A 26,806-nucleotide genomic window follows, 5' to 3' on the forward strand; every position below is an offset into this window, starting at 1 on the left:
GCGAGTTCACCTGGACGGTCTCTGGAGGGGTAGGGCCCACTCCAGCCCCCAGTCCGTTCCCTCCACCAGTCCTGGGCAGGCGCACCTGGAAGGAGGTGGCTTCCTGTGTACGCTCCCGTCTCAGATGCTGCCTTATCTCTGTTTGTGTGTGTGATAATTGAATTAGTTCTGTTTGTGTCAGAGAAACCCCAAATAATAGTGCTTCAAATAAGATAGACATTTATTTCTCTGTCCCGTGGGTGAAGTCTGCAGTATTGGGTCTCGGTTTGTTATGGTGTCTCTGTGACCACCAGGAACCCAGGCTCTTCCTATTCTCTTGGGCCACCCATGTCAAACATGGCCTCCACCTGCTGGTGCGGCAGGCTGCCAGAGCTCCAGCCGCTGTATCAGCGTGCAGCCAGCTAAAGAAATGAAGTAGGGTCTTGGCTGGCCGGTTTGGCTCAGTGGAGAGAGCGTTGGCCCTCGGACTGAAAGGTCTTGGGTTTGATTCCAGTCAAGGGCACATTGCAGGCTCAACTGGGAGGCAACCAATCCCTGTTTCTCTCTCCCCCTCATTTCCACTCTCTCTAAAAAATCGTTGGAAAAATATCCTTGGGTGAGAATTAACAAACAAACACACAGAGTGGGGCCCTGGCTAGGTGGCTCAGTTAGTGGGAGCATCGTCCATATACCATGAAGATGGTGGGTTTGATTCCTGGTCAGGGTACATACCTAGGTTTTGGATTCTATCCCCGGTCAGGGGATGTGCAGGAGGCAACCACAATCAATCTCTCTCTCTCTCTCTCTTTCTCTCTCTCTCTCTCTCTCTCAAATCAATAGAAACATACCCTCAAGTGAGGATTAAAATAAAAAAGGCATATGAAAACATGCTCAAGTCACTAATCATCTGAGAGATGCAAATCAAAACGATGATGAGGTGCCATCACACACTTATCAGAATGGCTACCGTCAACAAAACAACAAACAAGTGTTAGCGAGGATGTGGAGAAAAGGAAACCCTCATGCACTGCTGGTGGGAATGCAGACTGGTGCAGCCGCTGTGGAGATCAGAATGGAATTTCCACAGAAAGTTAAAAATGGAACTCCCATTTGACCCAGTAATCCCACTTCTAGGAATATATCCCAAGAAACCAGAAACACCCATCAGAAAGGATATATGCACCCCAATGTTCATAGCAGCACAAGTCACCATAGCTAAGGTTTGGAAACAGCCTAAGTGCCCATCAGTTAATGATTGGGTTAAAAATCCATGGTACATCTACAGAATGGAATACTACGCTGCTGTGAAAAAGAAAGAACTCTTACCATTTGCAACAGCCTGGATGGAACTGGAGAGCATTATGCTAAGTGAAATAAGCCAGTCGGAGATAGATAAATATCACATGATCTCACTCATTTGTGGAATATAATGAACAACATAAACTGGTGAACAAAAATAGATCCAGAGACTGAGAAGCATCAAACAGACTGTTGGCGGAAGGCAGGAGCAGGGGGGTAGGGAGGGGGGTGACAGATCAACCAAAGGACTTGCATGCATGCCTATGGGCCTGGCCCATGGACACGGACAGTAGGAGTGTGATGGCATGTGCTGGGGGTGGGAACGGCCAGGGAGAGATCAATGGGGGAAAAGGAGACACATGGAACACCTTAAACAATACTGATTTTTTTTTTTTAAAGGAACTGGGGAAGAAGAACCCACATTGCCCCCCACCTCCCCCAGCACTGAAGCCACACAGGATACCTCTCTATGCACCCTATTGGGCAGACTTTGGTCACAAAGCTGCACCCAGTATCAAAAGAAGACATAAAAAAATGTCTTTTGTCTGGGTGGCCCTGCACCAAGATGAACATAGGGGTCTTGCCACTGAGAAAGAGAGGGGAACACACCCCGGAGTACAACTAGCTCTGCTTCCCGCAGCGTGAGACCTGAGTTGAGGCTTCTGAGTGCTGCCTGGCTCCCACAGGCCCCTCCGGATAGCAGCCCAGCCGTGGGGGGTGGGGCTCGGCCTCTCCCTCTGGGCCCTGCCGCCAGCTTCGGGGCTTGAGGTCCCCCTCGGAGCTGTGGTGGCAGCAGGCATAGGACCTCCCCCGGGTCACCATCAGGGAGAGGATGAGTTTGATGATGAGGGCCAGCCACGCCATCCCGAAGAGGATCCACAGGGACACTGTGTTCTTGTACCACAGAGGGTACTGCCGGGAGGGGTCCATCCCTAGGGGAGAGGCAAGGTCAGAGGCTGGAGTCCTGGGAAAGTCAGGGCCACGGTCCCCAAACAACAACGGGGCAGACATGGCTTGACACGGACGGGCAGAAGAGGGGAAGTCCAAACCGGTCTGAGCCGGCTGGCCTGGTGGTCACCTCTGAGGGCGTGCAGGAAGCCCCCCTGGGGGGCGCCATGGGTTAGGGAGTGACAGTCCCTCTTTGTCTAAGGTGCTCTGTGCTCTGTTCCAGCGGCTCTCAGAGCAGGGCCCTGGAGCAGCAGCATCAGCACCACCAGGGAGCTTGTGAGGAATGCGAATGACTGGGCCCCACGCCGGACCTGCCGAATCAGGAATGTCCGGGGTGGGCCCAGCATCTGCATTTTCACAGAGCCCTCCAAGAGGTCCTGATCTGCTGTTTGCGTGTCTCTGTGTGTGGTTTTCTCATATCTGAAGGGAGGCAGTTTGCCAGGACCCTTAGGAAGAACAGATGGAACCGCTGGAGTTTGTTTCCTGCCTCCATTCTTACTGGCTGTGTGACCTTCATCTGTCTGACGGCCCCTCACCTGGGATGTGAGGAAAATAATCCCTCTCCTGGGCTTCAGGAGGAAGTGCTTTTATCCCAAGGCCACTATCTACTCCCCCAGCCTCGATGCGCACACTTCTCCCCTTGGAGGACTGTGCTCCAGTCACTCTCTTCTTCCCAAGTCTTCATCTATCATCTTTCCTGCCCCAGGACCTTTGCACTTACTGCCCGCTAGGCTCAGAGTGTTCTTCATTTCAAAATCTTCTCGGCCCTAGCTGGTTTGGCTCAGTGGATAGATCACTGGCCTGCAGACTGAAGTGTCCTGGGTTAGATTCCTATCAAGGGCACATGCTGGGTTGTGGGCTTGATCCCCAGTGGGGGGCATACAGGAGGCAGCCAATCAATGATTCTCTCTCATCACTGATTTTTTAAACATATATATATATATTTTATTGATTTCAGGGAATAAGAAAGAGGGAGAGAGAAAGAAACATCCGTGATGAGAGAGAACCATTGATCAGCCACCTCCTGCACGCCCCCTCCTGGGGATCGAGCCCACAACCCGGGCATGTGGCCTTGACTGGAATCAAACCTGGAACCCTTCAGTCTGCAGGCGATGTTCTATCCACCGAGCCAGACCAGCGAGGGCTGATGTTTTTACCTCTTTCCCTCTCTCGTCCTCTCTGAAATCAGTAAAAGTATGTTTTAAAAAAAATTCTTCCCCTCCTCCTTCAGATAGCAGTTCAGATGTCACTCCCCGAAGACTAGACTAGGCCCCTCTGGTAAGATCTCCCCATGCTGGTGCTTTTGTTGGGGAAGTTACTTAACACCTCTGGCTCCTCATCTATAAAGCAGAGGCAACGAGGGTGTCCACCTTCTAAGACCGTTAGGTTTAGGTGAGTCTTGCCGAGGGCTTGCTCTATAACACAATTCTTTTCACTGGGATCCGCCGAGCCTCCCTCAATAGATGGGGATCATGCAAAAGAGGACCTGTCCTCCTACTTCCTGGATATCCTTTCTGTCTTAGCTCCTGTACTGGCCTTCTGACCACCCCGTCCAGTTCTTTTGGCCCAAGACAACCTCTCCGTCCCATCCTCTCACCGCCAGGCCCCTGGCCGAGGCCCCGCCCGGGGAAGAGCCTGCAGCCCGACCGAGCTCACTGCCTGATGGGAGCGGGGATTGGATTAGGCTGATTGGGTTATGGGCCATGATTCCGCCGGCGGTCCCAAATGAGATCAGCAGCGAGCCGGCTCCGCGCCCCTGCCGCCCGCCAGCTCAGCGTGCTCCTGGCAACGGAGGGGGGAGGTGTTCCTCTCCCGTTTATTTCATTTTTTTTTTTTTTTTTTTAGCTGAAATCATAAATGGCAGGACACCTGGCAGCTGGCAAGGCGCTCAACGGAGTTGCAAATGCAATTGTGGGGGCTGCGGGTGCAGAGAGGAGCAGGCAGCTGGGTCGGGGGGCCCAGTCCACCACAGCCTTCAGAGGAGCAGCTGGGACAGCGCCCGTGGCTGTGACGCAAGGACCACGGACACCCACAGCCCCAGGGTGGGCCTCATCATTCCCTCCCAGGACAGGGGTTTGGCCTTGTCCCTGGAGGATAAGGGAGGCTGTGAGGCACGGGAAAGGGAGAGTGGGGTTTGTTCCTTCCAAGCTGTGGAAGATTCTGGAACACATGCATGTGAGGAGCCCTCCTGGGCGTCGACCCTAGACCTGCCCTAGGCTTGCCTGCTCTCTGACCTTGTCAAGGTCTTTCCCACCCCAGCCTCAGTTTCCCCTTGCAGGCGGGCAGCCAAGGGCTCAGGGTGGTCACTCGGCACAGGCACTGAAACGGCCACAGCAGCAAATCTCAGGGGAGGAGGTGAAGGGACGGCTCTGCCCGCCGCCCCTCTAAGCCAGGGTGGCGGGGTTCTGGGAGGTCTGTGCCCATAGCCTGCCTGGCACTCCCCTCAGGGGGGCTCACAGGCTAGCAGAGACCCCAGCCCTTCTCACCCCCGTAGAGGCCGCTGTGCAGATGCCCCTGCCCCTCCCTCGATGGGGGGAGGAGGCCTTGTCTTCCATTGTCAGGGCGCCCAGGTCTAGAGGGGGCTGCCCCTCCCCCACCAGCCTCCGGGGTCTCAGGACTTCCTCAGGGGTTCCCCTCAGCACACACAGGCTTTCCCTGTTAGCTCCTCCCACAAGGCACCCTCGTAGGGTCCTCTTCCCACTTTTCTGCCTTCCCCTCGCACTGGGCTCCCAGAGAGCCAGCCTTCTGGGCTCAGGACTGTCTGGGGACAAGTCCTGTGCCAGCCCCTGCTCCTGCCGGCTGTCAGAGAGTGTTTCAGGGAGGCCCAGGGGCAGCGTGAGGGCGAGGGCTCAGCGTGGAGAGGGAGGGGAGCGGAGGGGAGGGCAGGGCCAGGACCCGAGAGGCTCCCCAGGCCTGCTCATGGATCCGTACTCAGCCTGACTATGGGGAAAAGCGGAGGTTTTCAGAGGAGCTGGGCAGGTGACAGGAGAGCACTTGTCCTGTTTATTTTTTATGTTTTCCCTTTTATTTTTTAGAAAACATGGAAGGGAGGGAGGAAGAGAGGGAGGGGGAGAGAAAGAGCGATACATCAATGTGACATAGACACACTGATTGGTTGCCTTCCGCACGAGGGCTGGGGATTGAACCTGCAACCGAGATACGTGCCCTTGAACAGGGGTCAAACTCATGACCCTTCAGTCTGAGGGCCAATGCTCTAACCACTGAGCATACCACCCAGGGCGGCACTTGCCATTTTTAGAAATCATAAGGGCCAAGGGTGGACAAGACAGAGACGTACGAGTCCACAGTGCCATCGTCACTGTGCTCTGTGAGGGCAACACCGTAGGAGCACCGGGGCCCAGAGAGGGGCTGTGTGAGGTGGTCGGGACAGAGTCTGGAGTTAAACAGATCAGAATTGTCATCTCAACAGCTGTGCAACCTCAGGCAAGTGGCTTGGTCTCTCTGAGCTTCAGCGTCCTCCTGAGTAAAGTGGATGCTATGTCCTGGCTGGTGTTGCTCAGTTGACTGGAGCATTGTCCCATACACCAAGAGGTGGAGGGTTCGATTCTGGTCAGGGCACATACCCAGGTTGTGGCACCTCCTGCAGGAGTCCACTGATTAATGTCTCTCTTCTCTCTCTCTCTCTCTCTCTCTCTCTCTCTCTCTCCCTCTCTCTCTCTCTCTCAAATCAATAAAAAAAAATCAATAGATAAAATGTTGGCACTCATGGCTCTAGATTGCCTAATAAACTGTTACTTGGTAAAACCTCATTTCAGTGTTCCAGGCTGGGTTCTGTCTCCAAAAGAGTGCAGAGGGCAGGGCCCCCCCCCCCCCCCCCCCGCCCCCAGTTTAGATCCAGGGATCTGAGGGGGCACCCAGAGCCCGGAGCCCAGTGTGGTGGTGGTGGTGCCAGTGGCCATGCTCAGCCTGTGAACTTGCAGCTGCAGAAGCCACCCCTCCCGCCTGCCCCACAGGCTGTCCTCTACTGCCACCTGCTGGGCATCTGACTCAGCTTTATTATGCAAGGTTTTCCGGGACCCAGGTAAATCAAGAGATTGAACCCCATCCACCTCGTCCCTTGGGACCACGCAGCCCACCCTTGCTGGCGCTCAGAGTGTGGCTGCCAGTATTTTTCTGTGGGGGTCAGGGTTTCCAGAGTCTCCCTACTCTCCAGCCTGACCCTCGAGGGCCCACCCCAGGTACTGTGGGAAGCCTGGCGTCTCAGGGGGTGGGTGAGGTGGGGAGGAGAGACCTGGGACAAGGACAAGGACAGATGGGGAGGGGGTCAGGGACTCCCCTAGCTGGTGAGCTCCAAGAATGGGAGTGGGGCCCGAGGACACCAGAGGCCCTCCCGGCGCTTGTCAGACAGCCAGGAGTGCGCCCACAGCCTGAGGCTGGCTCAGACTCCAGTAGTTACCTTTTGGCTGCGTGACCTGGGTCTCCTCACACGGCGAAGGTGGGTTTAACCCACCAAGGACTTGGGGCGTCAGGCCCCCACCGGGCCTCGTGTGCAGCAGGGATCCAGGGGAGGCGGCCAAGGGGGCAGGGAGTGGAGGGCTAGGCCACGAGTCTCAGTCCCCCCTCCCCTCGCTGGCCGCCGGGGCTCTCACCGATCACGTAGTCGCCAAAGCCCACGGTGCTGAGGGTGATGAAGGAGAAGTAGAAGCCCTCCACGTAGCTCCAGCCCTCCATGTGGGAGAAGAGCAGGGGCGGCAGCAGCAGGAAGAGCAGGAGGCCCGAGAGGAGGGCACCTGAGCCTGTCAGCCAGCGGGCCTTGGCCGGGTCCTGGGGAGGCACACAGCGCTCAGCCCCCACGTGGCTCAGCCCCTACCTGGCTCTGCCCCCACCTGGCTCTGCCCCCACCTGGCTCTGCCCCCCCCCCCCCCAGCCTGGGGCAATGGTCGGCAAACTCATTAGCCAGCAGAGCCAAATATCAACAGTACAACAATTGAAATTTCTGTATAATATTTTTTATTTCAGACAATGTATTCTTTGTTTCTTGTTGATCCCTTATTATTTCTTGTTGATCCCTTATTATTTCTTGTTGATCCCTTATTATTTCTTATTGATCCCTTATTATTTCTAGTTGATCCCTTTTCATATCCTCATAGGTCTCATTTATTTTATCGGCCTTTTCTAGGAGATTCTTGAACAGCCTTATAAGTGTGGTTTTGAACTCTATATCCAGTTGCTTTTTGTCCTCCATTTCTTTCGTTTGTGATCTATTTCGTTGTCTTGGCATTTTCACCGCTTCCCTGATGGGGCGGAGTTTCAGGGTGGAGCCTACAGGCTTGGCTTCCGTCAGCCCCTCCCTATGCGGCTCCTGAGTCTCAGTAATCCCCAGGGTTCTTCAGTACTTGCTGCAAGCACCTCTGAGAGAAAGGTGTCCTCGATTTTCGCCTGCTACCAAACAGTATAGACTCTCCCCCAGTGAGCCTGAAACTGGGGTTCAGTTCAGTGGAAGTGGGGTTGGAGGTGGCGTTGGAGGTGGGGTTGGAGGAGCCCCTGTCTCCTTCCCACCAGGGCAATCCCGCGGCACAGCCAACCGTCCCTTCTCTGCGCTCAATGTGCGCGCCGCCGGGACCTCCTTTTGCCGCTCCCCCGGGGTCTCGTCTTACAGCCCAGCTCCCTCTGTATGAGCCTGGGTCCCCGGGGTCTGGCCTAGAACTGGGGTTCAGAGGAGTTGGAACTGAGGCCCAGCACAGTCCGGAGCCTTTGTCTTCTTCCTGCCAGGGCAATCTGGCAGCAGAGACAACAGTCCGTCCTCTGCGCACAATGTGCGCTCCTCCGGGACTGCCTCTCTGCACGCGCTGCGTGTCTCCGTACCTTAGGCTTTTACAGCTCCTCCTCTCTTCCTTCTGGTTTTTTCCTTGCTTCTCGCTGTAGAATTTCCAGTCAGTCGACTTTTCTGTAATTCTGGGTAATGTCCATTTTATATTTTAGTTGTATTTTATTGAAATTGCTGTGTGCGGCTGCGGCTAGGTGTCTACCTGTGCAGCCATCTTGGATTCTCTGAGAGCCACATTTTTTGAACTTAAACTTCTTCTAACGCGACTCTTCAAAACAGACTAGCCCAGGCCGTGGTATTTTGTGGAAGAGCCACACTCAAGGGGCCAAAGAGCCGCATGCAGTTCGCAAGCCGCAGTTTGCAGGCCACTGGCCTGGGGCACTTGAGCTGCAGGCAGTGAGAGGGGTCTGCTCTCGGGGCCTCTCCGCCTGGCTGTGTTCCCCAGGTTTCCAGCCAGGGTCTTGCTCCTGGGCCCTTCCTGTCTACCAGGTCCCACCGTGTCTCCCCCACTGAGCTCCTTTATTACTAAAAATCCCCTTTGGACCGTGACCCCCATCCACCTCATCGCCATGGCAATCCTGACTCCCAGTTCTCCCAACGTCGGCCCCTCCAGAGTCCCCACCCCATTCCCACCAGAGACTCTCACCGGGGCAGTGACCTCCCTGGCCATCAGTGGCCACAGTTGCCAGCACACCCCTCATTCCACAAGGGACCCTTCCCTCCCCTCCCCCCTGCCCTGGGCCCTCACCTGCCAGGCGCCGCCCAGCCTGCGGGCGCAGCGGTGCACACCCTGCTCCATGAGGTGGCCCAGGTGGTTGAGCACCACGAGGTTGAGCGGGATCCCCACCAGCGCAAAGAAGATGCAGAAGAGGCGGGCGGCCATCGTGTGGGGGCTCAGGTTGCCGTAGCCTGAGGGGAGACAACACATCAGGGGACCCTTCCGTCTCTGGGGTCCCCATTCCTAACCCACTTCAGACAGGGCAGCTGGTGGGTAGCCAGCCTGTGCAGGGGGCCGCGGCACCCCCTCCCTCCTTCCCAACGGATTCCGCCCATGTGGTACCCATTGGGAAGATGAAGCTCCCAGAGGCTCAGCAAAGCGTGTGAGCTCAAACCCACGAGTGTGAGGGCCCATCTTCCGTCCCTTCACCTCCTCCCTCTCTGTGGGCGGAGGAATGGGGCGCAGGCACATGGGAGGCCTGGAGCCGCCAGCCCCTGCGCTTCTGGATCTACTGCACCATCGAAGCTGCTGTCCTCAGGTGGCTCCTGGCGCCCACGCTAGCGGCTCCTGCCCGATGCAGGCCTCCTCCCACAGGCCATCTTGCTCGGGAACCCCTGGCCTGGCCGAGCCTCTCAGAGCCCCACTGTGTCTGCGGCTCACCCCCCTCAAACCCTTCCTCCGTCTCTCCTGCCACAGGCCTCAGACCTGCTCTGCAGCCTGAGGCTCTCACCATCTCTCCTGCTCCTCTGTCTTGCAAAGCTTAGTCCCCCGCTTTCCCCAATACCTGATTGGGTCTTGCTATCTGATTTCCAGAGGGTGCTAATGCGCCTGGGTTCCTTCCCAAGCCCCTTGGGAGTGAGGGACAGGGATGCACATCCGGGGACCTGCGGGAGGGGGAGGTTGGGGCCTCTGCCATGAAGATCAGGGAGGGGGAGGCTAGGGGAGAGTGAGGTGTTCCTCAAAGGGTTCTGTCAGCCTGCACCTTCTTTTCTCTTCCGCCCCCTCCACCTCTGTCTCCCCCATTCCTGGTCATCGCTGTCTTGTCTTTCTAAAGCACAAACCTGATGCTATCACCCCAGCTTATCATTCTGTATTACTCCTCACGTCTGCCTGGAGAGTCCAAACTCGCACCCAGCCCATCTCCGGCTGCACTCCTGCCCGCTGAACCCCCAAACCCCTCCTCCCCCTGTGCCTTTGAACATGATACCCCCTGCCAAGAGTGTGCCTCCTGCCCTCCATGCCCATCTGTAAATGGTCTAGCGGAGAAGTGGCTCCCCTCTCCCCCTTCCTTCCCCCCTCCCCCTCCCCCTTGCCTGCACACACACACTCTGCTTTGAGGATAACCCACTCACCACCTCAGAATGATTTATTCCCATGTCTGCCACTCCTGAGGGTTGTGAGCCCCTCTGGGGTAGGGCTTGGCCATAATCTTTATATTCTCACCAATTGGCACAGGATTGACACTCAACAGGAGCCCACCATATGTGAGTTGAAAGAGTATAAGAATGAATGAATGAATGAATGAATGAGTGAATTGGAAATGTGGGAATGGATGTGTAAATAGATGAACAGATGCCTTGCCCCCTGCCCACATCACTGCTTAACGTGCCCACACTCATTTGCACGGAGACTGGTGGTTTACACTCTTCTGCCTCATGTGGAGGTCTCAGAGGCACAGTCCTGGGAGAGGCAGGCGGGAGGGAACACTAGTCTAGAGCAGTGGTTGGCAAACCGAGGCTGGCGAGCCACATGAGGCTCTTTGGCCCCTTGAGTGTTCTAATGCCGCTTCTTCAAAATAGACTCGCCCAGGCCGAAAACCGACTTCTGCACATGGGCCACGAAGTTTCAATCACATTGTACATGCGCGCCCGCACATGATATTTTGTGGAAGAGCCACACTCAAGGGGCCAAAGAGCTGTATGTGGCTCGTGAGCCTCGGTTTGCTGACCACTGCTCTAGACTAGTGTGGCACTAGTCTAGAGCATGGGTTTTGGAGTCAGAGGCACTTCCTGAGTTTGACCTTTTCATCCCAACCTGTGGGATGGCAGCACTGAGATTCCGGATCTGGGTCTATGGAGCCTGAGGGGCCCACAGGCATGCTTGCCTCAAGGTAGAGGGCTGTACAAGCTCTATGAAGCCCTGAGACCTGCTTACAAAAAGTACTAGCTGATTTAAAGCAGATGGAGAGTCCTCTGGGTACTTCGGCCTGGCTCCTTCCTGTCTGGGAGGACAGAGGCTGGGACAAGCTTTCCTGAGAGGATCCTGGCTGGTGGAGGTAGCCCGACCCACTGGCAGTGTCAGCCTGCCACCTGGTGGTGACTCCTGTGTTATGCAGGGGCTGGGCCTGGCACCAGGGCAGGGGAATGGGGCACTTACTTCCTGGGTCTAGAGCTGAGGATCTAGGCTGCTCTTCACCTTCCACTTGCTCACAACAGCCCCCAGGCTCCCTCCAAGGACATGTTCCACCTCTGCTCTCTGGGGCAGGGCTAGGGAAACCGGGTGGAGGCAGGGATCTGTCCCAGTGTCCCCCGTGAGGGAGGCAGGGGGCTTGGAGAGGAGAGCGATGGGCTGAAGGGTGCCTTCGTGAGCTTAGGAGTGGCCTCCAGGAGTGGCCACCTCTCACCCAAGGCAAGAACAGGTTGAAGACTGTTGTGGATTCCTGTCCCCTCTTCCTCACTTCCCACCACCACCCTCGCCCCAAGCCCAATTACCCCTGGGCTCGGTGTTGGGTGGGTTTGGCCCAGAGCCGTCTTTACTCCTGTCCAGGGGAGACCCCTGCTTCCCAAGGAGTTCTGTGAGGCAGAAGCCCCCTAGAGCAGTGCTTCTCTACCTTGAGCTTGAAGCCAACTCCTGGGGACCCTGGGAATGCAGACCTGGTACAGCAGATCTGCTGTGAGCCCGGGACTCTGCTCCGGACCACCCACCCTGGCTGCCCCGAGGCCCCGATGCCCCGCCCAAGGGCACTGGCCCCTGTCCCTCATGGGGAGGCACCGTGCCCGCCAGCCATGCTCACCTGGCCGCACCCGCACTTACCAATGGTGGTGATGGTGGACACGGAGAAGAAGAAGGAGCCCATGATCTCCCAGCGCCCCATGCTGGTGGTGTTGCCCAGCACGATGTCCCCAGTTTGGTACGCGTGGATGATGCCCTGGGGGAGAGGCAGCAGTGACCACCAGGCTCTGAGGTGACTGGGCTCCTGCACCCAGTCCCACACACATGCACATGTTTACATACACCACACACACACACACACACACACACACACGCGCGCGCGCGCGCGTGCATGGAAATCCTCACAACCATGCTGAGCCCAGTCTGGCCTAGGCCAGGAGGCTCTCTCCCTCCAACCAGGGGCTCCCCTGGGACAGCTCCCTCCCTTCCCTTGCCCCCGGGGCCCAGGCCAGCCCAGGCCATCTCACTGGTTGGAAGAACACCCCTCATTTTCTTTTCTGCTCACCCCCATTCTTGCAACAAGCACTGGCCAGACAGGACCTGTGGTGTTTTGGGGGACACGGAGATGAAAGAATCAGGACCCCCATCCTCAGTGGGATGGAGACAATGCGGTTCAGTCAGTGCAGTTTTAAGGCAGTGCAGCGGCATGGTCCTGGGCAAGACCCTCAGCTCTGTGCCTCAGCTTCCCTGTCTGCAAAGTGGGCGCACTAACAGCACCCGCTTCATAGAATCGTGGTGAGGGTTAAATGAGGCGCTGGGTGTAAAGATGCAGAACAGTGCCTGGACCTGGTACAGGTTAGTGATGGCTGTCATCCTTATGGCTTTGAATGTAGTGCCAGAGGAGCACAGAGAGAAAGGGTGCCCATTCTGCTGAGGGAAGGGCGGAGGCCTCATGGAGGGGTGATGTTGCCGCTGGGCCTTCCTGGAGGGTCAGATGGGAGTGCTCCCAGCGGAAGGACATTCCGGCAGCTGGCAGGCAGGACTGCACCTGGGATCTCAAATAGGGAGGCCGAAAGGTTGTTGGGAGCCAGGCCTTACTTGGCTCTCTCTGCCCGACAGACAGAGAGTGACAGGCCTCTCCCATGGCTGCTGAGCAAAGGCGAGGAAGGATCAGGGTGTGCCCGGCTGGTGTGGCTCAGTAGCTGAGCATTGACCTATGAACCAGGAGGTCACAGTTTGATTCCTGGTCAGGCATATGCCTAGATTGTAGGCTCCATCCCCAGTGTGGGACGGGCAGGAGGCAGCTGATCAATGAGTCTTTCATTATTGATGTATCTCTACTTCCTTTTTTTTTTTTTTTTTTTTAAGAAAGATCAGGTTGTGTGCTCTATGGCAGAGGCAGTATAGAAGATGCTGTCAGACAGGAAGCCGAAAGCCTGCTACGGAGCTGAGTGATGGAGGGCCTGGCCTGCATCCTGGCACAGGGTGGTCCAGGGGGAACAGAGAGGAGCCAGTCAGAAGCCCCAGCCCCCGGCTCTATTTGGTATGGGCAGTGCGGGAAGCACCTGAGGCCCCTGTGAGCTGTGTGGATGTGAGGCCAGCGGGGGAGGAGGGCTGAAGGAGGGCCACCTGCTCTTGACCTTGGAGGAACTTCAGGGCTGCTAGGAAGCTGCATGTATAAGTCTGCACACAGCGGGAATCTGGGTTGGGGACATCCTATCCTTGTTCCTGGGGATGAAGCCAGAAGAGGGTGGAGTGGAGGTGTGAAGGCGGGGTGCACGGAGAGGAAGCCCTGAGGGAACCTCAGGAATACCCACACCCACAGACCACACTGGGCAGTGCCCAGTGATGCAGAGCCCAGCTTCCTGGCTCCATGATGTGTGTGTGTGCCAGCCTCCCTGAGCCCCTGCTTCCTCAGCTCTAAAATGAGGTGATAATAATAGTACCTGCCTGTGAGGCAGGTGAGGACGAGATAAGGTACCACACGAGGGACAGTGCTGGGTGCACAGGAAGTGAGGGGCATTAGCGTCATTGACATCTCATCACTGTCCCCGTTCCTGGCCCAGGGACGCTCTCCTCCTCTGCCAGGCGGCCGCCTCCGGGACCAGGCAGAGGGCCGTGTTCCTAGGGGCTTAGAGGTGGGGGGTCCTTAGCAGAGAAGGTCCTTCCCCCACTCAGCTCCAGGCCAGGCTGAGGCCCAGGCCAAGGGCTCAGGACCCCCCATTGCCCTCCAGCCCGATGCCCAGGATCCAGGCTGCCCTCCCCGAGGGGATTGCAGGCTAGGGGTGAGGCTGTCTGCGCGTGGGATCAAGCCAGGGCTTGGGATGTTAATGCATCCGTCAAACCCCAGCAACTCCCAATCCAGGGCGCCTGCCCTGAGGAGGAGAAGACCTGGGTCCATCCTTCATGCCCCGCCCCAAGAACCCTCCCTGCTCCCCCTTGGCAAGCCCCACTGGGTCCCCATCCTCTGAGCAGTTCACCCCTGCGTCCCCACCACCGACCTCCTAAGCTCTTCCAGGTCCCTGGGCTGGGGAGGCTGCCCAGCACCTGTCCAAAAACTCGGATTAGCCAGTAGTCAGCTAAGAAGTGCCTTGCAACCCCACACCTCACCCCCACCTTCTCTAGGACCCAGACGCTGGCAAGGGCCACTGAGCTCCTTCCCTCGCAGGCCCTGTCCTGTCCCAACGCTTCCCAGCCCCAGCTCTCCCTTCCTGCCACCTCTGAAGCCTGCTGAGAGCACCCTGGACCCGTTCTGATTCAACCTGGTCGGCCCTGGCAGCTCCTGAACCAAATAGGCGTGTCCCCTAACGTCCTCATCCCCAGATTTGGTGTTTGTGCCCCGAAGCCCTCTCTCCACCGGGTGGATCTCGCCCTCTGGCCCCTAAAGTGCGCACAGCGTGGCGCTCCTCTCGCCCGAGCCGAGCCGGGACTTGCCTGTCCCTCCGTCCAACACTCGCCCCCACCCCGCCACGTGCGGCCATGTGGTCCCCGCGTCTACCGCCGCCTCCACCTCCACCCTTTTGGAGAAATGCTCGCTGCGTGTTCCTGGCCCGGGCCAGGGTGTGCCCTGCCGCCCTCTGCCCGCCCCCTCCCCCCCCCCCCCCGCGCTCCCCTGCCCGCCTGGGTCTCCCGCCGCCCCCTCCCCCCGCCGGCCCCGCTCTCCCCTGACCCGGATCAGCGAGTCCAGCGCCGGGCCGTCCAGGCACGTGAAGTTCCGCAGCAGCTCCCACTTGTCGCGCTTGAACCTGGCCTTGGAGGCCTGCGCTGCGGGGCTCTCCAGCATCCAGAACACGCAGGTGCCCAGGGCCAGGTAGGCCAGGTAGGTGAGGAGCAGGGGCACCGTACTTGGCAGGGTGCAGCACCGGGCCCTGCCCTGGGACGCTGCCCGGGCTCGCTGTCCGCACATGGCAGGACAGACAGGGCGCCCTGCCTGGGGAGCCATGGACCAGGACCCTGGTGGAGAGGAAAGGCTCGACCTTCTGCTGGCCAACCGCTGCTGTGCCCAGTTTTCTCAGCAGCGGAGGCGGGCTGGACAGCGTGCCCCTCCCTGCCCTGGGATCCAATCCCAGGGACAAGAAGAGGCCTGAGCTGTGGCATCTGGCCCCGCCTCGAAGTGTAGGGAGTGCCCACCCCCCAGCCCAGCTGCTGGGTGGTGCCTACCCTGAGAAGGAAGGGCCCAGAGCCCTCGGCTGCCCTGCAGCAGACAGTGGGAGGGGCTGCGGGAGACCAGACGCAGGGGGAAGAGAAGATAGAAGCCAAGTTTATTTTCTGAGGGCCCCTGCCTGAGCCCCTGGGTTGGGAGACCATCTCCAAGGACTGCTGCTGTCAAGTCCTCCCAGGCTCTCTTACACCCTCCTCCTTCCCTCGGTGCATCCAAAGAAGAGGGCCGGCTGGTCAGTGCTGTCCATGAGCCCGGGAGGCAGAGGGGCCTGGTCAGTGAGTGGGTTGTCCACTCCCTACTTTGGAGGAGGCCCCGTACTCCCTCCTCTAGCCAGGATGGAGTGAAGGTCCTGGTGGTGAGGGGTCCTCGGCTTCAACAGGAAGTCTGGGGATGTCATCTGGGTTGCGCTGCTGTAGATGCTGTCCTGGGTGTCCCAACTGGGCCTCCTCTGCTTCCCAGCCTCGCCTCATCCCCTCCTGAGGTCCTACCACTGAGGGCCTGCCTGGTGGCGGGGTCCTGGGGCTGAGGTTTGCAGTCCTCAGTGAGCGGGGGCCTGGGAAGGACTGGTCCCAGCCCTCCTCTCCTCTGGCAGGAGGTGTGGCCATCCGTCTGGCAGGAGAAAGGCCAGGCAGCAGAGCTGGTTCCCAGGGGAGGCCGGGCCTCCATGGAGTTCAGTTCGTGGAAGTCTCCTGGGATCTGCTGACTCTGCGTGTTCCCAGGGAAATATGTTTGGAAATGCTCTTAAGAAGACAGGAGCCCAGAGTGGGTGATGGGGTCAAGGGGTGCCCTGGGGGAGGGCCAGGGGAGACCATTCCCAGGAAAGTGGGTGGGACACCCCGACCTCCTAAGCTTTGCTCACGGTCAGCTCTGGACTTCCAGGCCAGGGGACCTGGTGCTTGCCTGCCCCTCAGCGCAGCTCCCTGAGGGCAGATCCTGTCTGCACTGAGATGCCCCAAGACCTCTGCCCTCCTCTTCCCCCTCCCTGTCAGCTGTTCCCGTGGGCTCTCGTTTGCTCTCGTCATAGCATTTTGAGTCCTGAGTTGGGGTTGCCCCTCTACTTAGCTAATCCTTCCACTTGGTAAGTGCACATGGAGGGCAGGGACTTCCCAGAGCCTGACTCAGTGCAGACACATCACGGGGTCAGACCAGAGAACACTGCGCAGGTCTCCAATGAGGCAGAAGCACAGCCACCCTTTGCTTGCTGTCCTGCAGCATCTCTGGGGAGGGGCTGGGAGGAGGGCAATGGGGGTCTGGCCACAGTGATCCATGTCTGGTCCCCTTTGAGGGGAAAAGGGCAGGGGCTCTGGGACAATGGCCACCCTCTCGCCTCACACCCAACCGTCACTGATCCTGTCTCCCCATCTCCATTCTGGTACTTTTGGGGACACTCCTCCCTCCTTTCTCTCTCCAGTGAGCTCCTGAGATCAGCCCTGGCTGGGAGAGGAGGAGTGGGGAGGGAAATCCAGAGAACACATGCGCAGGGCGGGGGAAGCTGAGAGGGGCTCCTCGGACCACTGGGGTGGGGGCTCATGCAGAGGTGGGGATCTTCTGAGGCCTGGGGAGCCCATTGGACTCAGGATCTCCCCCTTCCTTGAGGCGGAGGCCCCTGCTGAGCAGCCAGAGCTGTGAGCACCTGTGCAGAAGCAGGGGACCCAACGGGAGGACCAGCGCCAGCCATGCCAGGCCCAGGAGGATCCAGATGGCCGCCAGGCTTCGGTACACCGAGATGTAATGCTTGCTGGGGTCCGTGCCTGGCCGGGAAGGGAATGTGATAAACGCCAGGGATCTGAGGGCACAGCCACTCCCTCCTCTCCCCCCCTCCCCCAAATCCATTGGGGCCCTGCGATCTCCCCATAACAAGGATCATCAATGGAGGTCTCTGGGGAAAGGGTATGGATTCCAGACCAGCAGCTTCTGAGGATGTGAGAATGCGCAGTAGCCTCAGAAATCATTCATCTCCACAAAGCCGGGGGCCTTCTGACATCTCAGGGGCCACCCCCGCTGACATCTCCCCAGCCCCCAATCCCGGTGTCCCTGACCCTGAGGTATGTGAAGGCCTTGTCCTCACCGACAACATAGTCCCCGAAGCCGATGGTGCTGAGAGTGATGAAGGCAAAGTAGAAGCCCTCGCTGAAGCTCCAGCCCTCCACGTGGCTGAAGACCATGGGCGGGAAGACCAGGATGACCAGCGTCCCCAGGGTCAGGAACAGAGCCAGGCCCAGGACCTGCAAAACCTGGAGGGAGGGAAGGCGGTCTATCTCTGAGACCATGTGGGAGACCCCAGGACTGTACAGTGGGGGAGAGTCTGGGGAAAATTTGGGTGTGGGAGTGGGTCACAACTCGGTTTCTTTTCTGCCCCGTAGACCTTTGGGCTGGGGCCTGGATCTCCGTGTCAGGGGGAGATCTGGTCAGAGGGGCTGCATTGGTGGGTCAGTTGGAATCCAGAGATTCCTTTGGGCGAGTACAGTTCCCCCAGGACTCAGATCTGGGACTGAGGACTGTCGCTGAAATGTCCCAGCTTCCTCCATGCCCTTGTTCTGCTAGTGTGCCTGGCTTTGCAAAGGACTGGCCAATGGGGTGGGTACTAGGGCATGCTGGGTGGCCTGGAGTTTGTTGGAGTTCTGTGATGACCATGGAGGTGTGCCATGTTGACCAGCTGTCAGCAGGTGGCATTCTGCTGTCATCTCCTTCAGGATGTGTGGCAGCTACAGGGAGGCTGCCAGGTGCCTAATTGAAGCAGGGTGTAAAGTCCTAGTCATGCCCGGCCAGTGAGGCTCAGGGGTTGAACATTGACCTATGCACCAGGAGGTCGTGGTTCAATTCCTGGTCAGGGCACATGCCCGGGTGGCAGGCTCAATCCCCAGTGCGGGGTGTGCAGGAGGCAGCCAGTCAATGATTACCTCTCATCATTGATGTTTCTATCTCTCTCTCCATCTCTCTTCCTCTCTGAAATCAAAAAACATATTTAAAAAAAAATCCCGATCATTTCAGCCTGTTGTGGGACACCTCTGACGGCCTGTCCATGCCCCAGAGCTCCGTGAGGGGTTGGCCAAGTCTGCCCAGCCACATGGCATTCAACCTCTCCCTCTGCCCAATCCTTTCCTTCCACCGGTGCCTGCCTCATACCTGCTGGCCACAATCCGTAGGTCAGTGTTGGCTTCTATGAATTAACCTGACCCGGATCTGTCACCGCAGAGCTGGAGGGAGGGTGGGGCCTACCTGGGAGCGTCTGGGCTGGTCCTCCCACCTCTCCAGTGTGGTCAGGTGGCCACGCAGCCCAGTGCCCAGGTGGTTGAGGAAGATCACGTTGAGGGGAATGCCCACCAGGGCGTAGAAGACACAGAACACCTGGCCTGCCTCTGTGCTGGGTGCCAGGTTCCCATATCCTGCAGGGGAGGAGGAGTGACGTGTGGGGAAGAGAGCTCAGAACTGCCTCCCCCACAGACTCCAGCAGAGCTGGGTGGTCTTCCGTGGCCGCTGGGGGAGGAGGGTAAGCTTTCCTGGTCACATGGACACTCATCTCATTCTCTGCTAGGACGATCCCTGTTTACTAGTGTAAGACCCCTGCTTGTCTTTTAAGGCCCATCGTAAGTGACCCTTCCTCTAGGAAACCCTCCTGACCACCACCGTTCACCTTCCTAGTAGGTCTGATTTCCCACAGTGCTTTGTGTCATTCCTATCTACTCATCTACTTTGCCTGGCACTGTTATTTTTGGTGTTTATCTTATCTGTTCCATTGGAGTGGAAGCTCCTTGAGGGCTGAGTCTGGGTCTGATCCAAGTTTGTATGAATCTCCCTCCCCCTCACTCTTTCCTGTCTCCCATGGCACCAGAGCTCAAAGAAGGTGTTGGACTTAATTGGTCTTAATTGACTAGATGGGGTTAGTGCGGGTCTGGGGTTTCCTTGTAGGACTGGAGCGGGTGTCTGGCTGAAGGGTGCAGCAGACACGCCCAGTGTCCTGGCCCCTCGGAGCCCCTCACAGCACCGGCAGCCTGTAGACAGTCCTGTGCACACAGATGGCTTCCCTCCAACTCCCGCATCTTGCACCCCAGAGGCTTTTCGGCTGCAAGGGTTCCCTGGGTCCGTGGGCAGGTCCAAGTGCTGGAGAGTTCACACATCCAGGATTCACTCTCAACCCGCCAGGTTTGAGAGTGAATCCTGCTTTCTCGCCCCTCGCAGGGGCTGCTCAGAGGATCTGCACTGAGCCCAGAGGGTCTGCAGTGAGCCCAGCTGCCCTACCCGGTAACCTGCTCATTGACGCACACTTTATTGCCTTTCCTCCTGGTTTCACTTTCCCTTTTTCTCCACATCCCAGATGAACCACATCCTTGCCTCAGCCTCTGCTTTTGGGGAACCCAAACCTAGACAGGGGGAGCCCTCCTTCACCGGGCACTTACCTATGGTAGTGACGACCGTGCCGGCAAAGAAGAAACTGCTGCTGAAGTCCCAGTTGCTGGGGTTGGTGGAGTTGCCTTTGGGGTTCACGCCCTTCACCCAGGCTTCCATGATGACCTGTGGGATGGCAGGGAGGGGGAGCTGATGGCGCCAGCTGGTGCCCGGAACTCAGGAGGTCACTTTTGTGTCACCTCACGTAATGAGGTTCTCAGATGGTCTTGTTTCCTTTGCAAGGTCAAGGACACGAAGGCTCCGAGTGGCCACACTGCCCAGGGCTGTGAGTGTGGGCTGGTGGAGGGGCATGGGCCCCAGGAGGCAGAAGGTGCTTAAGGAATGGACCGGGTGGGAGATGCTGTGTGTGGCCAAGAGGGTGAGATGCCAGTGTGTTGGTTAGGCCAGGGTGAAGATTTCAGGTTGGATATTCCTGGAAGGGCTTACTGGGGAACACGGGGTAGGAGGCCCATCAGGAAGGTGGGTGGGTGGGTGTTGGAGAAGGGGAGCCTGCAATGGGGCTGATGGTCCTTTGTGTGTCCAGGTGAGCTGGTAGCCTTGCTCTTTGCTGCCCCTAGTGAGTGTCAGCCCAGGTTACAAGAGAAATTCCACCAGAGGAGGGTAAAGGTCTCCAGTGTGTGTGTGTGTGTGTGTGTGTGTGTGTGTGTGTTTACAGAACCTGAACCCCTCCCTGCAGGTCAGGCCTGAGCCCCTCTATCTCGGGTCTAGCTCTCTCAGATAGGGTGGGGCTCCCTCCCTGCTCCCTCCCCGCTCCCTTCCCCTGTGGCTGTGAATTGTGCTGGGGCAGCAACACAGCCTAACACTTGGTAGAGCCTCAAAGACAGGCGGGAGGAGGTGGGGGAGGGGCAGCTCTGGCCCCCAGTTCCTGTGGGAACGTTTCCCTGCTGGCTGGGTGCAGGAGCTCCGGCCAGGGGGAGGGGGTCCCATGAGCCAGGCCGTTAGGCTCCCTGACTCAGGCTGTCTGCTTCTTCTCACTTTGGCAGAACTGGCCTCGTTGCATGTGGACTTTGGCCTCCCTGTCTTTCCCACACACTTAGACAGCCCAAGATGGAATATTCTGGAACATACCCTCTCCCTGGAGACCCTCCCTCTTGGGAACAGCACTTGCCCCGGACTCAGCTGCCCCCACTCCCCACACTGACATGCTCCATCCCGTTGAGGAAGGTCCTTGAAGTCAGCGAGGGTGCTGAGTGGGGTCCTTCTGTCCTTCTCTGAGAGCCCATGGTGGAGACGTCAGACAGAGGCCTGTGAACCCGGCCAGGGCCTCCTTCCCTGGACGCTGCCTGCGGTCCTGGTGCAGCTTTCCCTCGTGACCAGAGCAGTCACACTCGCTCCGGAACCTCATCCCAGATCTCTCTGCTTTCCAGCTAGACACCCCCTGGCCAGTGAGGTCCCTCCTGAGGAGGCTGAGGACGAGAGGGATGTCCTGGCTCCCTTAGAGCTGCAGCCAAGCTTGTGGCTTCCCCTTCCTTTTACAGAGCTACCAACCCTTCCCACACTCTCTGGCTCCTGAGTTTGCCTCGAACCCAGGGCTGAGGGAGCATGAGGCTCCAGGGCCTCTCTCGTGACCCCACTCTCCTCCCTCACGCCTATTGGAGTCTTAAGAGGCTCCCAAACCCGTTCCAGTCCTGATGTGGGTGCTGTGGGGATGTGAAGAACAGGCCTTGGCAGGTGTCTCACAGCCCACCCCCCTCATAGCCAGCTGCTCTCCATCCTGTGTGGACATCGGCATGGCCGCCTGCTGGCCCCGCCCTGGCTCTGTGGGGCTGGGGTGGTGTGAGCATTGGTGTTTCTGACACACTCCCAGGTGCTGTCCCAGGTGGTGCTGATGCAGCTGGTTGGGGCCACACATGAGAACCGCTGCACCCCTGTGTTCTGCCCGGCGCTTATGCTAATCTGTGTGGTGAAGAGCAGCCGGCCTGAGTGCCTCCTCTGTCTCTGCCACTAACTGCGCAACCTTGGCCAACATATGCCACCTCTCTGTGCCGCACTTCCCACCTACAGACTGGGGATGGTGCTGACGCGAGTGATTACGAGGAGACACCTGTAAAACCCTGGGCCCCGCACGGTGACCCTGCTCCCCGCTGTGTCAGGCACATTGTAAATGCTCAGTGAATGCCACCGATCGCGGTGCTGACCAGCTTGTGTCGCTGTGGTCCTTTTCTCTGCCTCCTAGTCTCCAGTGCATGTACCTTCCCCAACAACAAGGCATTTTGCCTTATTTCCTGGAGAGAGCATGTTGCGACCCCCGAGTAGGTGCAGGGGAGCAGAAGGGAGTCAGGCAGGGGGTGACCCCCTCCACCATCAGAGATTGCCTCCCATGGGCCAGTGCGGGTGGGGCTCTGTCGCCCTTGCCACTGCTCACCAAGCCCAGTGCCAGGGTCCAGGCGGGGGCGGGCCAGCGTGGCGGCTGCTCCTGCCCTTCCTCTGTGCCCCCACCTGCCGCAGCCTGAGTGTGGTCAGCACAGTGGCCACGGGGCTGGGTGGGGAAGCACAGAGTGGGGGAGGAGCACATTTGCACAGAACCGGTAGCACCACGTCCGCTTCTAAGCAGCAAGTGGCAGCTTAGGCAGTGCTTCTAGCCTGCTGCCCCATGTCACAGCGATCCATTTTTAGGCCTGGACTTAGGTCTCCCCTGGCTCAGTTTCCATACCCTCTGCTTGCAAACAGGGCATCGGTTGCCAGGTCGTGGCCCTGGACCTACCACAAGGACCCACGTTCTGCCCACCCTCCCCAGCAGTGTCTCCCCTTCACCTGCACGAACTGCTCCAGGGCCCGCTGGTCCAGGCAGGTGTAGTTCTCCAGGAAGCGCAGCTTCTCAACCTGGAACTGGTCCCGGGATTGAGCCTCCGCCTGCCTCTCCAGCAGCTGGAAGATGGTGGCACCGAGCAGCAGGTAGCAGACGTAGACCAGCAGCAGCGGTAGCAGCCGGCCGCTCCAGCAGCTGCAGAGCCCGGCGTGGGGCATGGCGTGGCCGGGACTCTGCCAGGGCCGCGGGGCTGGCTTGGGGAGGAGCTGCGGGCAGGGCTGGGGGACCTGCACTCGGCCTCCTGCCGGCCTCGCCCTCCAAGGCACAGGTGTCCAGAGGCTGGGAGTCTGTTTGAACAGCGCGGCTCAGCTTGGATGCACTAAGTGCCACGAGTGCAAACAGGCCTGCCTCCCCCCGCCCGGCCTCTTTTTCCATGGAGAGCGGCAAGTGGCACGGACCCCTCAGATAGACTTACCGGGTCCCGCTGAGGTCATCTGCCTCGCCCTCTGCCTGCAAGCTGGACGGGGTTTCTGGACGGGGTTTCTGGGCCAAATCTCTCCTCACTCTGCCTAGGCCCGCGTGGCCCCCTTAGCAGCCCCCAGCTTCTGACCCACGACGATTCAAGTCCCCAAGCTTAGGAGCTGGGAAGAAATCAGATTGGGTGTGAGTAAACCTTGTACTCAGTCGCCTTGGCTACCAAAGGGGCAGAATTGACCTGCCTATTGGGGGAACCGAGGATGAGTGAACTGGTGACAAATCAGGGCAAGGCAAATAGACAGCGACAGTCCCATCAGGAGCAGCACGGGCCGCTGCTCCTGACACACGGGAGAGTTTGCTCAAGGCCTTTGCCGACAGTTGTCCTTGCTTGAAGGCCTTTAGCTGGCGTCCTTCAGAGGACACCGGGTCGCTGAGATACGCGTGTGAATAAGACGAGGCTGGAGTGTGTCCTGGCTCTGGGTGGGCAGAAGCGGTGTGTCTTCTTGCTTATGTATGTGTGTATTTGTAATAGTTTTATCGACATATGATTTACATACCATACTATACCATTCACAAACGTAAAGTACCCAATCGAATGCTTTTTAACAGCCAACTTGAGAACATTTTCACCACCTCGAAGAGAAACCCTGGACCTTTTAGCCCTCAGTCCCCCTCCACGAAGCTGCCCTCTCAGTCTCTGGCAACTGTTCATCTATTTTTTCTGTGGACTTGCCCACTCTGGACGTTTCATACAAATGCAGCCACACAGTATGTGGCCTTCGGTGTCTGCCTCCTTCTGTTAGCTTAGTGTTGTAACGTTCATCCACACGGCAGCCTGTCGGTACTGTATCCCTCTTCATGGCTGCGTGATGTTGCATTGTCTGGCTAGACCAACATTCTATTTATCCATTTTTCAGCTGAGAGCTATTTGGGTTGTGTCTACGTTTGGCCGTTATGAGTCACGCCGTTATGAATATTCACGTACACGTTTTTGTGTGCGCACATGTTTTTAATTCCTTTGGATATATTCCTAGGAATAGGATTGCTGGGCCATACGGCTACTCCATGTGTCATTTTTTGAGGACCCACCAGATGGTTTTCCAAGGTGGCTGCACCCTTTTGCCTTTCCAAGGTGCGCAAGGGTTCTGGTGTCTCCACTCGTGGTTTGTGTAATGAGCTGCAGCAGCAAATGCCCCGCATTGCCTGCCCAACAGCCTTTGCTTCCTTCCTGGCCCACAGAACCCCACGTTAGGACAGGCCAGGCAATGGAGCGTGGCTGGTCTCGCCATCACAGTTATCCTGCTCCCTGCTTGCAGACCGGGGTCCCCTCGGGAGCAGCCCCGAGGGGTTTGTGCATGAGCTGGTGCCTGGGGAGCCCTGGCGTGTCCAGCACCTCCCGGTCAGTCCCAAGGGGCAGGGAGCTGGGCTCTCCTATCCCCATCCTGGCCAGTCCTTCGGGCACCTCTGGCTCCCACCTGCAGGCGATATGGCCCTGGGAGCCTGGGGTCAGTCCGCTGAGGACCCCCAGGTGCAGGCAGGGCCACTGGAAGCAAAAACACATTAAAGTGGGGAGAGAGGCTCCGAGACGGGGAGGGGCTCAGAGGAATGGCAGTGTCCCTTGCACCCACTTCCCAAGCTCCCTCGCAGCTGGGTGGCTGTGTGGCCCACCACTGACCAATTATGTCTGGGCAGAGCTGGCCAAGGAGGTGGGGGCAGAGGGCTTGGCCTCCGCTGGCCCCCCCCGTCTCTCCTGAACGCCCGCTGACTGCACCCGCTGCCCGAACCTGTGTCCTGGAGGGAGAGGCCGGAGGTGATGTGACCCCTGCACACACCTGTCTCCAGCTCTTTTCACATCAGAAACAGAACGCCTTGTGTTTAGGCCACTGTTAGGTTTTCCGGAACATCCCAGTGGCTCTGTGAGGCTTGGTTTTCTAAGTTTGCGTTGGAAAGAACGGGAACACTCTCCAGGTAGCTCAAGTAACTGGAATAATTCGTGGTGGGAAGCCAGGAGCAGCCCGGGTTCCGGAACAACCAGGCCTGGACCCTCACTTCTCTCTCCCACCGCTAACGTGCCTGCCCACTCTCCTCAGCCGGCGCCTTCCCTCCTCCCAGCAGGCGGGCCTCTGGGTGGTGTCAGCTTCCAGGCGCCCCTCTCTTGGCATCTCTTGGCTCAGATCCCCTAGGCTAGGGGGCAGTGTGTCCGGGAGCACCTTGCCTGTGGGCCGCCTCAGGCTGAGGGTGGCTGTCCCCCGTCAGTCCCCACCTCAGCTGCTTGGCCCCAGCTGGCACCCCACGTGCAGGTGTCATGTGAAGGGCTATGGGGAGGCAGACACTGGCGCAGGCATGTCCAGGACAAGCACCTACGGTTCTATAATGGGAGGCGAGAGGAGGTGAGGGAAGAAGATGGAGGAGGGGGGAAGGGGGAAGGTATGACTTACAGAAAATAAAAACAGGGAGGAGACTTTTGCTGTTTTCAAGCACATGGACAGTGGAGAGAATAGTGGTGGCACAGGGCTCTTCATGGGCTCCGAGGCCAAACCAGAAGGACAAATGTCCCCTTAGGGACATCCCTAGGCTGTGACGAGGGCCAAAGGCAGGCGGGGGCTTTCCCACAGCACACCACCCATCCTGTGGTCCAGGTGGGGCCGTGGCTGGGGTGGCAGCCGCCTTCTCTGCGATCCTGCGGGTTCAGGGTCCCCTGAAGCCACCTGGGATCTAAACTGCCCTGGGCAAGGTCCCCTCACCCCCTGAGCTTGCGGTCAGCACCGTGCGGGCTGTGGGCTTCTCTTGGAGGCAGATGCAAGCGTCAGGAGCCACAAATCACCCTGGACCAGGACTCCTCGTGTTCTGGAGAAATGGGACGACAGTGCTGGCTGTCATCCTGTCTCCACAGTCTTGCCAGTTCCTGGTTTGAGCAAGGGTTGTCGTTAGACCTGCAAGGCCGTGTGATAATCAGGTCCTATTTTATTGCCCCGGAGACGCTCCATATGTGAAGAGTTCTCCGGGTGCTATTCAGGAAGCTTAGCCACTGAGGCCCGGGAAGGGGAGCTCAGGAAGGTCTTAGCAGCCTCTATAGCCCTAGAGTCCTCCACAGCGCTGGGCACGGCCCACAGGCACGGCGGCTGTCCTTAGGCGGGAGGAAATGAGGGGCGAGAGCATGCACTCCCCGCATGGGAGCGCGCATGGGCCCGAGGACAGCGGTGTCACCTCAGGGTGGGGGGAGGGCGGGTCGGCCACCAGAAGCCCTGCCTCCCTCAGGCCCCAGGCACGGAGAGCACCAGGATCCCTGTGGGCAAAGCACGCCACTCAGTTATGGATTCCAGTAGCTTCCTTCCCCGCGGCTTCACTTTCCACGGTGTTAGTTACCCATGGTCACCTGCCGTCTAACAACATTACATGGAAAATCCCAGAAATAAACAATTCACAGGTTTTAAATTGGGCGCCATTCTGAGAGGCGTGATGAAGCCTGTCACCGTCCCCCTCCCTTCCACGGGGATGCGAATCCTCCCTTGGTCCCACGTCACCAGGCCGTGGCCCGCTCCTTAGTCACTTAGCGGCGTGGCCGTCTGGGTTATCAGATCGGCTGTCACAGTACTGCAGGGCTTGTGTGCAAGTAGTCCTTTTATTTCATAAAGGCCCCAAAGGGAAAGCGTGGTGGTGCTGGCAGTGTGGACGTGCCAGAGAGAGCTGTGAAGAGCTTGCTTCCTTTAAGTGAAATGGCGAGTACATACAGGAAAGAACGTATATACAGAGGATTTGGCACCATCGTGGTATCCCCATCAGATAAGGGGGGCACACTGTCCCTACTGGGAACCTGCCACGCGCCGGCAACGTTGGCCAGACTGTGGCCACCTCCCCTTTCATGGCCATTCTCCCTCCCCCGCTCCT

General features: G+C 58.3%; 2 protein-coding genes across 2 annotated transcripts; both read right to left on the reverse strand.

The window, feature by feature from the left end:
• Nucleotides 1-1,899: 1,899 nt before the first annotated feature.
• KCNK17 (potassium two pore domain channel subfamily K member 17) lies at nucleotides 1,900-15,078 on the reverse strand (the record flags this gene model as incomplete). The annotated part of the gene is made up of 5 exons (XM_084890851.1): nucleotides 14,794-15,078; nucleotides 11,766-11,880; nucleotides 8,763-8,923; nucleotides 6,837-7,011; nucleotides 1,900-2,210 (listed from the first exon to the last, which is right to left on the reverse strand). The coding sequence occupies exons 1-5, from the start codon at nucleotides 15,064-15,066 to the stop codon at nucleotides 1,900-1,902; spliced, it is 1,035 nt and encodes a 344-aa protein (XP_084746977.1). The 5' UTR covers nucleotides 15,067-15,078.
• A 1,734-nt stretch (nucleotides 15,079-16,812) lies between these two features.
• On the reverse strand, nucleotides 16,813-22,659 carry KCNK16 (potassium two pore domain channel subfamily K member 16; the record flags this gene model as incomplete). Its single annotated transcript, XM_084890869.1, has 5 exons — nucleotides 16,813-17,036; nucleotides 17,354-17,519; nucleotides 18,505-18,671; nucleotides 19,683-19,797; nucleotides 22,447-22,659. 5 exons carry the CDS (start codon nucleotides 22,657-22,659, stop codon nucleotides 16,813-16,815), a joined length of 885 nt encoding a protein of 294 aa, XP_084746995.1.
• Nucleotides 22,660-26,806: the final 4,147 nt, after the last annotated feature.

Source organism: Pipistrellus hanaki, assembly GCF_964339955.1.
Source record: "Pipistrellus hanaki genome assembly, chromosome: 7".
In the NCBI taxonomy this organism is placed as follows: Eukaryota; Metazoa; Chordata; class Mammalia; order Chiroptera; family Vespertilionidae; genus Pipistrellus; species Pipistrellus hanaki.